Below are 14,244 nucleotides of genomic sequence, written 5' to 3' on the forward strand. Positions count from 1 at the left end.
CTAGCTCCTGCCTCATAAAGGTTCCCCTGCCTTCCACTATTGCTAACCTGTTGATTCAGAACACCTAAGCTTAACTTGGAGAGACACTTAAGATACAAATTATAGCACCAAGATAAACCATATCCTACATCATAAAACACATATCAGAACTGGGTATTGGTGGCTCACGCTAGCTACTCAGGAGCCTGAGAACTGAGGATCTTCATTTGAAGTCCACCTGGACAGAGAAATCTGAGTGACTCTTCAATTTATCAGCTCAAATGGTAGAGAACCAGCCTTAAGTGAAAAAGCCAAGGGAGGGAGAGCATGAAGCCCTATGTTCAAGCCCCAGTACTGGCACACATGCAAAAATAACGTCTCTGCATGTTTAAAAAGATTTAAAACATTGAAAGAATGTTTTCTGACCACATGGAACAAAATAAGAAGTCAGTAATAGGAAAATGCTCAGAATATCTCAAATCTGAACTAAGGCTAGAGCAGTGGACAAAGGAAGAGGGCCAAGTCAGGGGTCACAGATGGTGAGATCACAAAGGTGAAGGAAAGGGACAAGTCTGAGGTGACATTCCTATTTCTGTGCTCAGAAGCATTCAAGCACAACTGGGTTGGAGGCTTATGTGGAAGTCATGCATAGAAATTTAAAGGACATCGAGTTGTTTCATAATTCTAAAATGTGCACTTGCTATTCCCTGTGGTCTATTTCCAGGCAGCCTCCAGCAGTGCCCTTAGGTGATATTTAAGGTGTTACAGTTGAATGGCCATAATGGTGGCTAAAATGTGGAAAGCTATGCTAAGGACTTAAACCACATAGATCCTGCTTTCCATGTGCTCTTATCTGTCAGCATCATATACAGCAGCTGTGACCACTGAATAACTGTAAGCTCATCCTATCCTCATGTCCCTGGTAGACTGAGGACAGAGGCCACAGCTCAGGCTGGGTAGCAGGATTTACAGCAGAACACTCCATCATTGGAGAAGTGGCAGTAGGCAGGGAAAGCCAATTGAAGGTAGGTATCTGGCAAGTTTTTCATACAAAGACATAGGCACAGCCCCTTCAGAATGTGTTGGACAGAGCTGACTCACCTCTGAGCCCAGGAGAGTCTTAGTCCAGCCAGGATACAGAGGCTTCCTGTGTTGTAGAATTACAGCTCTTCCTGTTTATCAGGACTCTGACTATCCTTTGTTTCTTGTTGTCCTCTGCTAAATTGCTGTTTACAATCCTAACTTGGTCCCTTATGTTTCAGCCCGTGAGAAAGTTTGGTATGGTGGTTGTTGGTGTTGGCAGAGCTGGCTCCGTGAGGATAAGGGACTTAAAGAATCCAGAAGGTTCCTCGGCTTACCTGAACCTGATTGGCTTCGTGTCCAGGTGGCATGGACTAGCTTGGTACCCATAATTTGCAGGAAGCATAGTGCAAAATAACACAACAAAACATGGACATCTTCTGACCCAGGGGAGAAAACCACACACAGTTCTTTCCCACAAGGTCTCAGGTTTGGGCAGGTCTTGAAAGTGAAAAGGAGAGGGTCTTGAGCTGGGGTGTACAGCAAATGGGAACCCCAAGAACAGAACAGGGAAGATTAGCCCCAGGTACATCTGCTACAGAAGGGACACAGCAAATACAGGTGGGTTTGGTCTGAAAAAGGCTGGGAGGCATGTGGGAGGAGTTCATTGTTCCATCAGTTTTCAGAGACGGCATCCTCATGGTAACCCTAGGATTCACATACTTCTGTCATTCTGAGTTCTATACTCAGTCAACACCACTAGTCAAAGAGAAAGAAACTGAGCCACAGGAAGGTTAATTAGTTTTTTAGAGATCAAAAATCTAGAGAACTTAAGAATATAAGACTGAATGATTCCAAAGCTCATCTTTTAAATATTGTGTATTTTCTTCCCACTGATACTTTTAACCTACTTTTCTCTTCTTCTTCTTTTTTTTTTTTGTTAGTCGCAGGGCTTGAACGCTGGGCCTGGGCACTGTCCATCAGCTCTTCAGCTCAAGGCTAGCGCTCTACCACTTAAGCCACAGTGCCACTTCTGGTTTTCTGGTGGTTTATTGGAGATAAGAGTCTCACGGACTTTCCTGCCTGGGCTGGCTTTGAACCGTGATCCTCAGATCTCAGTCTCCTGAGTAGCTAGGATTACAGGCGTGAGCCACTGGCACCTGGCTAAACCCACTTTTCTTTAAAGATTGTTTCCTACAGCTCATAGGAAACCAAGCCTATCACTCTGATTCTTCATTTCCCTAACCTTTCTCATGCACAAACACATATTACTCACCAAACACCATACCAAGCTGATTCTGTGCAGTATTTTTTGCTGGCATTAATTGTCAGCTAGCTGGTGACACTGACTATTGTAGTTATTCACCCTGAAGACTCTTCATATTATAATTCATCAGACCATCTGGTTCCTATGTAAGCATTGAATGTGAGCTTTTAGGCCCCAGAGAGATCTAGAAGTGTTAGAATTGCTCTTTGCCAAGCTTCTTCCTGTAAGACTTCAAGAGCTTCACACACAAGAACACCCTGAGTATGCCTGTCTGAAGCTCTGACAGGATGAGACTCGAGCTCAAGGGCAAAGTGGAATTTCTCTTCTCCCAGCAACCCTGTAGAAAGATGGGTGTTTCATGCCAATGTCTTGTCCCCACACAACTTACACCCTGCTGTTACCACATGGTTCCTCATTACCTACTGGCTAGTTTCTGCTGTCCCTCCAGGAATCCTGTTCTGAAACCCTAGGCTACCATTCTTTGTCTTCTCTGAGTCTTGAACCCCTGCTTCTCAACACCGTCCTCATGTCGTCAGCTTTCCAGTGTTGGGAAATGTGTTCCTATGTGCAACTTCTTCCCTGTATGTCACTGGAAGGTGATGCTTCTGTTTAATGTTCTTGATATCTTCAACATACAGTGGACACACACTAATCCTAGTCACATCCTGTAGTGAGTTGATGGCCCATGGAAGGAAACATAGCATATTATCTTTGGGGAGCCGACTTCCCCAAATGCCCTCCTCCTGCTGTGGCTGCGATTGGCTGGAGCCTGTGCTGGCTGCCCATGTCCCTTCATTGTCCCTTGAGGCTCTCTGTCATTCAGCCTCAGCACCAGGGCGTGGCACACAGTGCTATGGCTTTTGTTCTCCCGTCACTGGAGCCCTTCTATGCCCTGTGGGAGTCACATGCCCTGGGGTTCTGCCTTGGCCCTGTTCCCCTAAAGCTGTGTCACTCACAGACTCTATGGTGAAGGAGGCAGAGACGCTTGTCCTCTGCTTGACAGTCACCAGGCCTTGAGGTAAGCAAAGGAGCTTGATCTCAGTAGGCATTGGCACACTCAGAGTATTCCTGGCTCTAGATTGTTTGTAACCATGTTTGACTAAGTGCCTGGAACTGGAAACAACCACAAAGACCCCTTCTTGTGACATTAAAGGATATTATTCTTTTTATTTTAGAGAAATAGTAACTCAGAGACTCCCTTGGCTGCTTCTTACCGACACTGGTAGTGTTGGCACCCGAGTCCAGATCCCATGACTTTACCTGAAGTCACAATGGAAAATGCCCTGAATAAGGGAGAGAGAACATTAAGTCCTTCCTTTCCAAAAGCTGGTCTCTGGGTATTGTTGCGAAGAAGGGAGAAGGGTGGCACTCATTTATTGGTGCTTGCTTTTGAGTGCCATTTCTGCACTGTTCTAAAATAGACGGAAACTTGGAAGCATTGCAGAAGTGCAGCAGATTCCCTTGGAAGATGCTCTTTCCAGCCAAGAGGTTGAGGTGGCCTTCATCTGCAGCGAGAGCTCCAGCCATGAGCACTACATCAGGTGGGTTCTTCGTTGTAGGCAGTCTGCCTTGTGAATGGAACAAGCACCGAGCAAGCTAACACCCTGCAAGGGAGTTTTCATGGTTAAAGGAAGGCTTATGTTGTTTTGGAATTTTTAGAAACTGCTGTCAGGCCTGTACTAGGGGGGATGTACATTGTGATGGTGTGTGCTCTTGTGGCTTTCTCCTGGGTCCTGGGCCAACACGCTGAATCTGGGATGCCCAGCCACTATCGCTGCCTGGTTGGTTCTCAGAGCCTGCTCTAGGATCCTTGGGGATTCATTGGGACCACAACAAGGCTGCTTTTTGAGAAGCTCATGTGGCCTGTGGAAAAGGGAGCATGGAGGATGGGGTCTGGAGCCTGTGGAGAGAAGCCTAACAGAAGCATCTCTCATTTTAGAGAGCTAATGTTGTATGTTTGTTTGATCCCCTAAAGCTCCTGAAAAATGGAAGGGAGGGAAGATTACACAGACATTTTCAAAAGCTCTTTTGGCTCTTTAGTTGTTCCTCTATGTTGAAATGTTTATCCATATGTCTATAAGGAAATAGGGGTATGGTTGAAATCAGGAAATGTTCCTGCTGCAGAGCAGGAGAAGCACAGTGGTGCATCTCCCCTGGGTGAGCGCACAGCCTCTAACTGTAAGCATTTGGTGGGCCTGGTACAGAGGGAGGAGTACCAGGGAAGACCTGGGCCCAGGTGACTGGACACATCACTGCATCCCTGAGCTGAAGTTTCTGTTCTGGGTTCTCACAGGAAGTCTAGAGACCACTAACATGCTGTTCCTGAAAGACCTTTTAACTCTAAGTGGATAAATTTCCTTTGAGTCCCCTTCAACTTCTCTGGCACAAGGGTAAATTTTCTTGAAAAGGTGATCTGGTTATCCTGGTATTTATAAGTGCCTGCACCCTGGTGTCAAGACAATCACATTCTACTCGTGAGGACAGCATTTTGGGTCTGTCAAAGTATGGTGAACAGAGACGTTACAAGTCCATCTCTCTCGCGCTCTCTGTTCTCCCTAGCCTACCTCCAGCATACCAAAATTTGCAAGTGGCAAAAGCTCACAAAATGCCCAAGAGCATGTTAGGCAAAAGTGAACCTGGAAAATGCCTTCTCCTGCTTCAGGACCTACTTCAAATGTACTAGGATAAACCTGGTCAGACTGTTTCAGAAACAGCTCACTGCCCAGGGGCTCTGTTGTCTTTCTAATACTGTGGAAGAAATAGTTTATTTGAGAATATATGTTTTTCCCAGAGTGACTGTAAAATAGTCTATAACTGAATGACACTGATTGAACATTTGCATTAAAACTGGAGAGGTATTTTCTCAGAGTCGTCAAAAACGCTATGAGCTCAGTCTTCCACCATGTCTCCCAGGACTCTCTCCCACCTGGTTGGTAATATATTCACACACAGACTCATGTGCTTACGACACCCTCTTCCCCATCTTGAGGAGCCCGTGAGTGATGTTCATTTGAAGGTTCTCTTGCTGTGTTTCTTGTTTTTCCAAGGCAGTTTCTAAGTGCTGGCAAGCATGTCCTTGTGGAATACCCCATGGCGCTGTCATTGGCAGCTGCTCAGGAACTGTGGGACCTGGCTGAGAAGAAAGGTGACGTATGCTCTCTGTCTGCACACAGACCCGCTTATTAAGGCTTTCTGCCCTGAGGAGTTGTGTGACTGCATCTCTATACCATACTTTCAAGCTCAAACCATTTCAGGCATGTTGCTCTTCCTACATAGTGGAGGGACCTGGAGTACACAGGGATTCGTGGAAATGTGTAAACTTTTTTTCTTCCAAGTTTACTTTAGTGTTTTAGAAGTGATATATAATGGGGATACATTCATATACATTCAGAAATAAGTACATATGCTTTTGCATAATGTCATCTGTTCCCTCCTCCTCTTCCATTACCGCCCCCTCCCATCTCCACCCACAAGTTGCATAGTTCACTTTTTTCATCAATGTGCAGCACTCCACTGCTGTATTTTTTCACCCTTTTTCCTCCAATTATCTGCCCTCCCCTCACCCTCCCACAGATGTGAATGTGAATACACCTTATATAAGGTAAAGAATACAGAGTCAACAAAAGAAAAAAATTAAGAAAAAAGTCCTTTGTTTCCATATATTTGGAGTTTGTTTCAATATGTATATCATATACATATGAAGAGGTATTTGGGTATTGCACCTTTGTGATTTTCTCCTGACTATCCTCTTCTGGTCCCACTCTATGTGAGCATATAAAATTCTTTGTATTTTGTAGTCCGTACCTTTCAGATCTAATTTCCACATATCAGGGAGAACATGCACCATTTGTCTCTGATCTTGGCTTGTCTAACTTAATATGATTTGTTCTAGTTCCATCCATTTTCTTGCACATGACATTATTTTATTCTTTCTAATGACTGTGTAAAATTCCATTGTAGCTAGGTACCATATTTCTTGGGTCCACTCTTCTATTATGGGGCATCTAGGTTGTTTCCCTATTTTTGCTGTTTTGAATAGTGTGGCAATGAACATGATTGTACAGGTATCCTTATCATATCCTGGCTCATGATGCTTAGAGTAGATGCCTAGGAGTGGTATGGCTGAGTCATAGGGAAGGTCTATGTTTAGTTTTTTAAGGAACCTCCAGACTGCTTTCAAAGTAGTTGCTCTAGTTTACATTTCCACCAGCAGTGCAATAGGGTTCCCTTTCCCCCACATCCCCACCAGCATTTTTGTTGTTAAAATTCAAACTGTTGGCCAATCTAACTGGGGAAAGATAATGTCTCAATATTGTTTTGATTTGCAGGAAATGTGTAAACTATGACCGGGACTTAAAAGATTCCTTTTCTCGGGCTGGGAAGGTGGCTCAGTGGTAGAGCGCTTGCCTTGCATATGCATGAGGCCCTGGGTTCGATTCCTCAGCACGACATAAGCAGAAAAAAAAGCTGGAAGTGGTGCTGTGGCTCAAGTGGTAGAGTGCTAGCCTTGAGCTAAAGAGCTGAGGGGCAGCGCCCAGGCCTAGAGTTCAGGCCCCACGATCGGACCCCCCCCCCCCCAAAAAAAAAAAAGAAAAAAGATTCCTTTTCTCCACTGAAAAAATTGAATTACTTTCCACCTGAGCTAGTCTCAGGACCCTTTTCTGGTTATATTGCCAATAGAAAAGTGTCCCGATTAGAGTACTTGATTGTCCTTTATGTGCATTTTGTGTGGTTTCTGTTTCACCAAGGTAACAACTATTTAGAAATGTTCACTGTATGTCAAGAATATGAAAAAAAAAATTTGTCTGTCAGTCATGGGGCTTGAAGTCTGGGCCTAGGCATTGCCTCGCTCTTCAGCTCAAGGCTAGCATTCAACCTCTTGAGCCACAGCACCACTTCTGGTTTTCTGGTGGTTTATTGGAGCTAAGAGTCTCATGGACTTTCCTGCCTGGGCTGGCTTTGAACCTTGACCATCAGACCTCAGTCTTCTGAGTAGCTAGGATTACAGGTGTGAGCCACCAGCACCCAGCTGAAAACGCTTTTATGCACTGTGCTTAATTCTCAGAGAAACTCTTAAAATAGGTTTTACTTGCTCCTGCTGTAACAGAACTCCTGAATATGGGTAACTTGTGCTCAGTAGTGAAGGCTGGCATTCGAGGATTAACCAGCTGTTTCTATTTAACATGTAGAGAGGGCCTCCTTCTGTCCCATGTACCATGGCAATGTGGAAAGGCCAGCTGACACATTCATAAAGAAAAGGGTGGAACTCCCCCACAGTAGCCACTTCAATCCTGTGAGGGCTAAAGAAAAGCATTAGTCCATTCTTGGGTGGAAGGGCCCAGATACTTCCCACTGGGCTGCTCTGCCATGTTCAGGACCAGGCAGAGAGAATAAATCATATCTAAAAATTACATAGCAGTATCTATTTTCTCTAGCTTATATGTAGAAAGCCACAGTTCAGAGAAGTTACATGATTTGTGGCAGATCACATCACACACCAACCATTATAACCATTAACGTCCAACAGACTTTAACATCCACATTTGCTCCCCTAAGCCTGCTGCCCTCCAGCGGGTTTTATATTTATTTAATTCTGCATGAGCCCTTCTATGGAGGCAGCTAGAAAAGAGCAGAATGCCTTGGGATTGAGGTGTTGAGTCAAGTTTAAACCACCAATCCTTTCTCTTTACTATTTTACTAGAGTTTGTCAGCAATTATAACAAAAAATCACAAATAAAGCACCTTGCACTTACCATCAGTGTAGGACTGACAGTGCTTTGTTGAAATTCTTTCTCTAGCAATAAGCTCGGTCTTGGAAGTACTTCCTTCACTTCTGTATTCCCAGAGCTGTACCCTGCCCTACATCAGAGTAGCCTTCAGTAGTTGTTTGTGGAGGGAACACATGACTGAGTGAATACTGGAAGAAGGGGTGGAGCTCAGTAGTTGTCCCCTTGCAAGTTGTTTGCCCTGGCACCAATGCCTGTGGAGAAAGCACAAGATGCCAAACTAGGAAAGAGGCTCAAATTCTTACGCTCTCTCTTCCTGTGGGCACAAGCGTCAAGGAAGTCTGACTGCTCTTCACTAGCACACATCTCTTTAATTGACATATTGAGGGAGTAGCTGAATCTGGCATGCTAGAACTCCCAGAGCTGGGCGTCTGGCACATGGGAGGGAGTGATGGGAACATCCTAGACACCTGCCCAGGGCAGTATTTGTTTCTATGCTGCTTCTGACACTTGCACTCAGTGCCTGAATGCTATCCCTGAGCCTTTGTGCTGAAGGCTACTGCTGTACCAGTTTGGTCCACAGCTCCATAAACCCAGTTTTTGGTGGAAAACTGGAGAAAAGAGTCGCACAAACTTTCCTGCCAGGGATGACTTAGAAGTTTGATCCTCAGATTTCAGTCTACAGAGTAGCTAGGATTACAGATGTGAGCCACTGGCACCTGGCAAAGGGCAATATTTGTAAGGGACATATGTCCTGTCCTGTCTGAGGCAGACAAAGCCTCTCAAGATGTGCAACTGTGCACAGTGCTCCTAACTGCCTTGTGTATTCCGTTTTTGTCATGACAGGAAAAGTCTTGCATGAAGAGCACATAGAACTCTTGATGGAGGAATTTGCATTTCTGAAAAGAGAAGTCCTGGGGAAAGAACTGCTCAAAGGGTCCCTTCTCTTCACAGGTCAGTTTTAGTCTGCAGACACATTGAACCCCCAGCTCCTTTCCTTGCCTGTGAAGTTACAGGAACATTGGCTGGGTGCACAGCATTTCATGTATTGTACATTGGATCATTCATTGTATGGTAGTCATTCTTTGAGCATGAACAGTAAGAAAGGACACTGATAGAGATACCTGCTCTCGTGGTTGGATGGATGCTCATGTGGATATCAGGAACACCTGAGTGGCTTTTATTAGAGAAAGCAGATCTTTAGGATCCTTGACCTCAATGAGTGGTAAGATCCTTCATCTCCTTAGGAGTTTCAAAACAATGCATTCTCATTGTCCTGATGCTTGAAAATGATGTAGGAGACTTGTGACAAGAAGGATAACAATTGAAGTGTCAGAAACTCACATAATGGTCATGTAAAGTTGGAAATTTCTATCCTCAGTACAGGTAAAGCAATAGAAGCTCACAGACATTGAGCTCACACACCAGTCATGTGACAGAACCAGGTTGGAAGTTCACTATGTGGCAGGAGCTGGTAGGAGCTGTTCTGTAACATTTTCAGGGGAGATGAACTACAGGAGATGGTGGGCAGCCTGGAGGGAGCTGATTTTGCTTCTAAGTTTGATGCTTTGTCTAGGTCCCAGTGCTTCCACGAATTTTTATGTGTGTTTATTTAGCACTTTTCTGTGTGTCTGTGCTGGGGCAGGACCTCAGGGTCTGGGTGCTCTCCCTTGGCTTCCCTCAAGGCTAGCACTCCACCACATGCCACAGCTCCACTTCTGGCTTTCTCGTGGTTAACTAAAGATAAGAGTGTTTCAGACTTTCCTGACCCAGCTGGCTTCAAACCATGATTCTTAGATCTCATTCTTCCAAATAGCTACAATTATAGACATGCACTGCCAGCTTCCAACTTCTTTTTGTCTTTTCATAGAACATGCTCATTGTCTTAAGTGTTAATATCACAGTCATAATGCAATGGTATGAAGCTTCTCTTTCAGATTTGGACTAAGGACAGAGGTAAACATTCAGATCATGATCAAGCAGAAATTCTAATAGCTATACTCTTCTGAGTATACTTTTATGAAGACTTAAGGAAACATTTAGCACTCCATCAGCTTGATACTCTTGAACTAGCTGGAAGGTATTACTGTTTGCTCCAGCCTTTTAAAATATCATGATGTGTGCCATTTCACATGGAGCTGATGACAATCTGGGTTTCAGGGGCTAACAGATCATGGTTCTTCTCCTTTTGCCAGATGTTTTTTGGTGGTGATAGGAATTGAGTCAGGACTTCATTCCTGCTACCATGAACCAAACCTCAGCACTTCTTGCTTTTTTGCATTTCGCTGTATTTTGTTTGTTTTTCAGATAAGGTCTTGTACATTTACCTGGTGCCAGCCTCAGCAATCTTCCTGCCCCTGTATCCCTTCCAAGTATCTGGAACCCAAGAGCCTTATTTTTTTTTTGATAGAATCACACTAACTTTTCCCAGGTCAGCCTGGGCAAAAGTCTCCATGTCCCTTATCTGGTGTTACAGGTTTGCACCACTATGCCTGACTGTGGGTGACTTTAAATCATTTATTGAAGAGAACGGATATGTGTATATGTGCATATGTGGTGACATATGCCCATGTAAATATACCTAAAAGCATACTAAAAGCCTAAAACTCTTTATCATTCTCTTTGGTTGAATTGAGTGCTGTTGGCAGTAGCATGTCCCATTTTACTATTAAAACTGAATAACTCCTAAAAGGGAGTTGCTTTTGTGAGTCAACATTTAGCTATCTGGCAAGGCAAGGTCCCTCTGTCCATGCGCTCTCCCATGGACTCTGTGCCCTGCCTTTTGTCAGGCATTCTCTTCTTCCTAGTCCTCAACAACATTTGTGATTGCCCACAGCTGGCCCACTGGAAGAAGAGCAGTTTGGCTTTCCTGCATTTAGTGGCATCTCTCGCCTGACGTGGCTGGTATCCCTCTTTGGTGAGCTTTCTCTGGTGTCTGCCACTTTGGAAGAGCAAAAGGAGAAGCAGTATATGAAAATGACTGTGCATCTGGAGACCAAGGACAAATGGTAAGTTGTGAAAAACCTGATGAAAAGGAGACTTTGGGATGTATCAGTTGTTCACAAGGGTGACAACAGAGAAACCCCAAGTGGCACAAACAGGTGTTCACTGCAGTAGAACTGTCAGCTTCCAAAGACTAGAAATTAGTCCCAATCTTGCTGCCTTCATTGTCCAGTAAGTGAATAGTTGCTTACAGAATTGAAGCATGTTGCCAAAGTCATGTGAGTCCCTAATAGAAGCTTTACTGTATACTTACTTATTTGTGTACTCATTTTACAGATGGGCTTCTCTCTGCTTTTCCCAGGAGGGTCCTGATCCGTTTGGCTCAAGTGATCCTCCTGCCTCAGTCTCCCCAATAACTGGGACTCCAGGCCTGCACCCCTGTTCCCAGCTCCCTTCATGTAGCTTTACTGATGAGGAAATGGAGGTGTGAGGAACATCTTGACATTCTGCAACCCCTCAAATCTGAAGACATGATAAACATTCTGAGATAGACCAGACTGTTTATATTACCTGAAGTTTGTTTATATCCAATGTCTCTTAGCTATCCTAGCTAAGAGAATGCAGTCCTGGCTTCTGATGGTGCCTTGGAGGAGCATGTTGGCATGTTTCCAGTTATTTTCTCTCTCCCTCCAGCTTATCCCATTCTGCTAGAATGAGATATTTTAGCTCAAACATGGCATGTGTCAGGAGCTTATCATCACACATTAAGAGTTACTGATAACTGTTGTCTTAGGACAGAATTCCTTAAGTTACCTTCAGACAGTGTAGTTGAGTGAATGAGAACACAGGGTGATCATGAAAGTTGCCCATCAAATGCCTAGAAAAGCCGGGTTTGTCCCTTCAATCCCTGCTGTACAAATGCAGTATTAGGCAATGCTTCATGAGTAGCATGGCCTGGCCTTTTACAAGCATTTTCTCACTCAGTCTTTATACTGACTGAGTGAGACTTAGACTCAGAAGTGAAGAAACTTCCAAAGGATGCTGTTAGACTTTCCTTGTCTGTAACAAATAACTGAGAAAAGTTGTTTCAATAAGGAAAGGCATGCTTTGGCTCCCTTCTGGCCTCTTCAGTCCAGGCTTGGTTGTGATAGGCTTGTGGTGAGTCAGACATCATGGCATCAAGAGTGAGCAGTAGCATCCCTCATACAGCCAAAGAAGACTGCACAGTATAGGAAGGGGCAGGACAGACACACCCCCAGAGACCTACTTGCACTAGGCCCCCACTCCTAAGCTTACAACGCCTCCCCAACTAGGTCCACAAGCAAAGGAACAATGCTATTTCCTATTCAGCCACTAGTTGATATAGGGCTCTGTAGTCCTCATTCAGGTTGCCTTTCTGTAGCCCCCACGCTGTGTGCATTCTCCCCAGCCATGCCAGAAGCACACAAAAACAACTATGAACCCCACATGATACTGTCTGCAATTCCTCACAGCCCTCAGTTAGCAGCTGGGAATGTGTCACCTACCCCAGATCTCAAGGGAGTCAGAGTTTCAAACTCTAGTTCCTCCTAATTTACTGGCTGGTTTTTAAATTGTGTAAAAGTATGCATTCAGATTTTGTTCAAGCCAAACTTATGCTGATATCCAGGATCTTAAGTAGTGACAAAAACACTTGTATTTAGGTCCTCAGGGTGCTGTGGGAGGAGGATTGCAGCCCTGTGCCATGCCTGGTTCTTCAGTACTTGCTCAAAAATTGCCACCTCCACAGTGCATACAGACAGGTGCTGACACAGGTGTGGAAGTGGCTGGACAGCTTCCTGCAAAGAGGATAAAGAAATGTCAGTGCTCTGTTGAGCGAATGTTTGCATCTGTAAATATTCATGAGTGATGTCAAAGAGGAGCCCCTTCAGTGAGCCCCGGCCTGGCTCCGTTGGACTGGGTGGCATCAGTTGCTGTACACACTCAGAACATGAATGGACCAGGCCCTTCCTTTAGGTCAGAATTTACCTAGGAAAACATTCTCACTATTGCACAGGCACACATCACAGCTCTTCCCTACTATCTGGAGAGAAACAACCCAGAAAAAGGGAGTCACACTTTGAAGAAGTGATGTTCATCTTACTTTGATTTTCAGGAGCTCTGATGTGGACTCCAGTGGGTATCTGAATGGAAACAGAGGAGTCTCCTTTTGACCCAATAGTTTGTGTTTTCTGGCATGACTGGGTTGAGTCTTGAGAATGTGATGAGAAGAATACTAAGAATTTTCCTCATGAAATGTTTACACTGAACTAGAAGCTTGACAGAAGTGCAGTTGGTATTTGGATTGCCTGTTTTCCAAGTCTAAACCCTCTGGAAGGATCAGAAAAACTCCAGATAAAAAGTACTGACTAGCCAGGTACTGGTGGCTTGCTTCTGTAATTCTTGGTATTCAGGAGGCTGAGCTCTGAGGACACTATATTAAAAAAGAAGCACCAGCAGGCAGTCCATGAGACTATTATATCTAAATAAATACCAAAAAAGACATTCACAGTTGCGGCTCAAATGGTAGAACACTAGCCTAACCTTTAGCACATAGCGTCAGGGACCTGAGTTCAAGCCCCAGAACCATCACAAATGAAAAGGCATGAATGAGAAACTTGCTTCCACAAAAGTTATTGAGTAGATTCTGCTATTCTGGGCCAAATAAATCAAGAGCAGATGGCAGTAAAGATGGAAACACAGTCCCCAATGGCTTGTGGAGTGGTGGACATCTGGAGCCAATAAGCCAATGTGTTGAGCCACAGCTGCAAGAAAGTTGGGTGCACAGTGAGGCCATGTCTACAGAAGATGGGCAAGCTTCCCCACCTGCTCCCTACCATGCGCTGTTTAAAATGAGGATTCTCTTGTCTTTTTGCAGTCCGCTATCTTGGATTGAGGAGAAAGGGCCTGGCTTCCAAAGAAACAGATACTTAAGCTTCCATTTCAAATCTGGATCTCTGGAAAATATACCAAATATAGGTGTCAACAAGAACATTTTCCTAAAAGATCAAGATCTGTTTGTGCAGAAGCTCTTGGGCCAGGTCTCTGAGAAGGAACTGGCTGCAGAAAGGAAGCGTGTCCTACACTGCCTGGCTCTGGCAGACGCCGTCCAGAGGTGCTGCCGTGCTGAGAAGTAGGAGAGGAAGTGGTGGGCACCACCAGCACCAGATCACAGTGGGATGTTCTCAGCTGTTTGCCTCCATTCTTACCATTAAACATGTTGGAGAAAGAGGATATGTGTGCCATTCCAAGCTGTAGGAATGAGATTTGGGGATGAACCCTGGGGTGGAG

At 44.6% G+C, this 14,244-nt stretch overlaps 1 protein-coding gene across 5 annotated transcripts in view; it reads left to right on the forward strand.

The window, feature by feature from the left end:
• Positions 1-14,187, forward strand: part of LOC122120751 (biliverdin reductase A-like) — a 28,412-nt gene extending 14,225 nt beyond the window's left edge. For all 5 annotated transcript variants that reach the window (XM_042694982.1, XM_042694983.1, XM_042694984.1 and 2 more), the window contains 6 exons: positions 1,242-1,363; positions 3,688-3,807; positions 5,314-5,411; positions 8,839-8,946; positions 10,829-11,000; positions 13,832-14,187. In XM_042694982.1, coding sequence (XP_042550916.1) covers positions 1,242-1,363; positions 3,688-3,807; positions 5,314-5,411; positions 8,839-8,946; positions 10,829-11,000; positions 13,832-14,090 — 879 coding nt within the window. In that variant the 3' untranslated portion in view covers positions 14,091-14,187. The remainder of the gene's footprint in view (positions 1-1,241; positions 1,364-3,687; positions 3,808-5,313; positions 5,412-8,838; positions 8,947-10,828; positions 11,001-13,831) is intronic.
• The last annotated feature ends 57 nt before the right edge of the window (positions 14,188-14,244 follow it).

Source organism: Dipodomys spectabilis, unplaced genomic scaffold (assembly GCF_019054845.1).
Source record: "Dipodomys spectabilis isolate Male_0828 unplaced genomic scaffold, ASM1905484v1 ptg000178l, whole genome shotgun sequence".
Lineage (NCBI taxonomy): Eukaryota > Metazoa > Chordata > Mammalia > Rodentia > Heteromyidae > Dipodomys > Dipodomys spectabilis.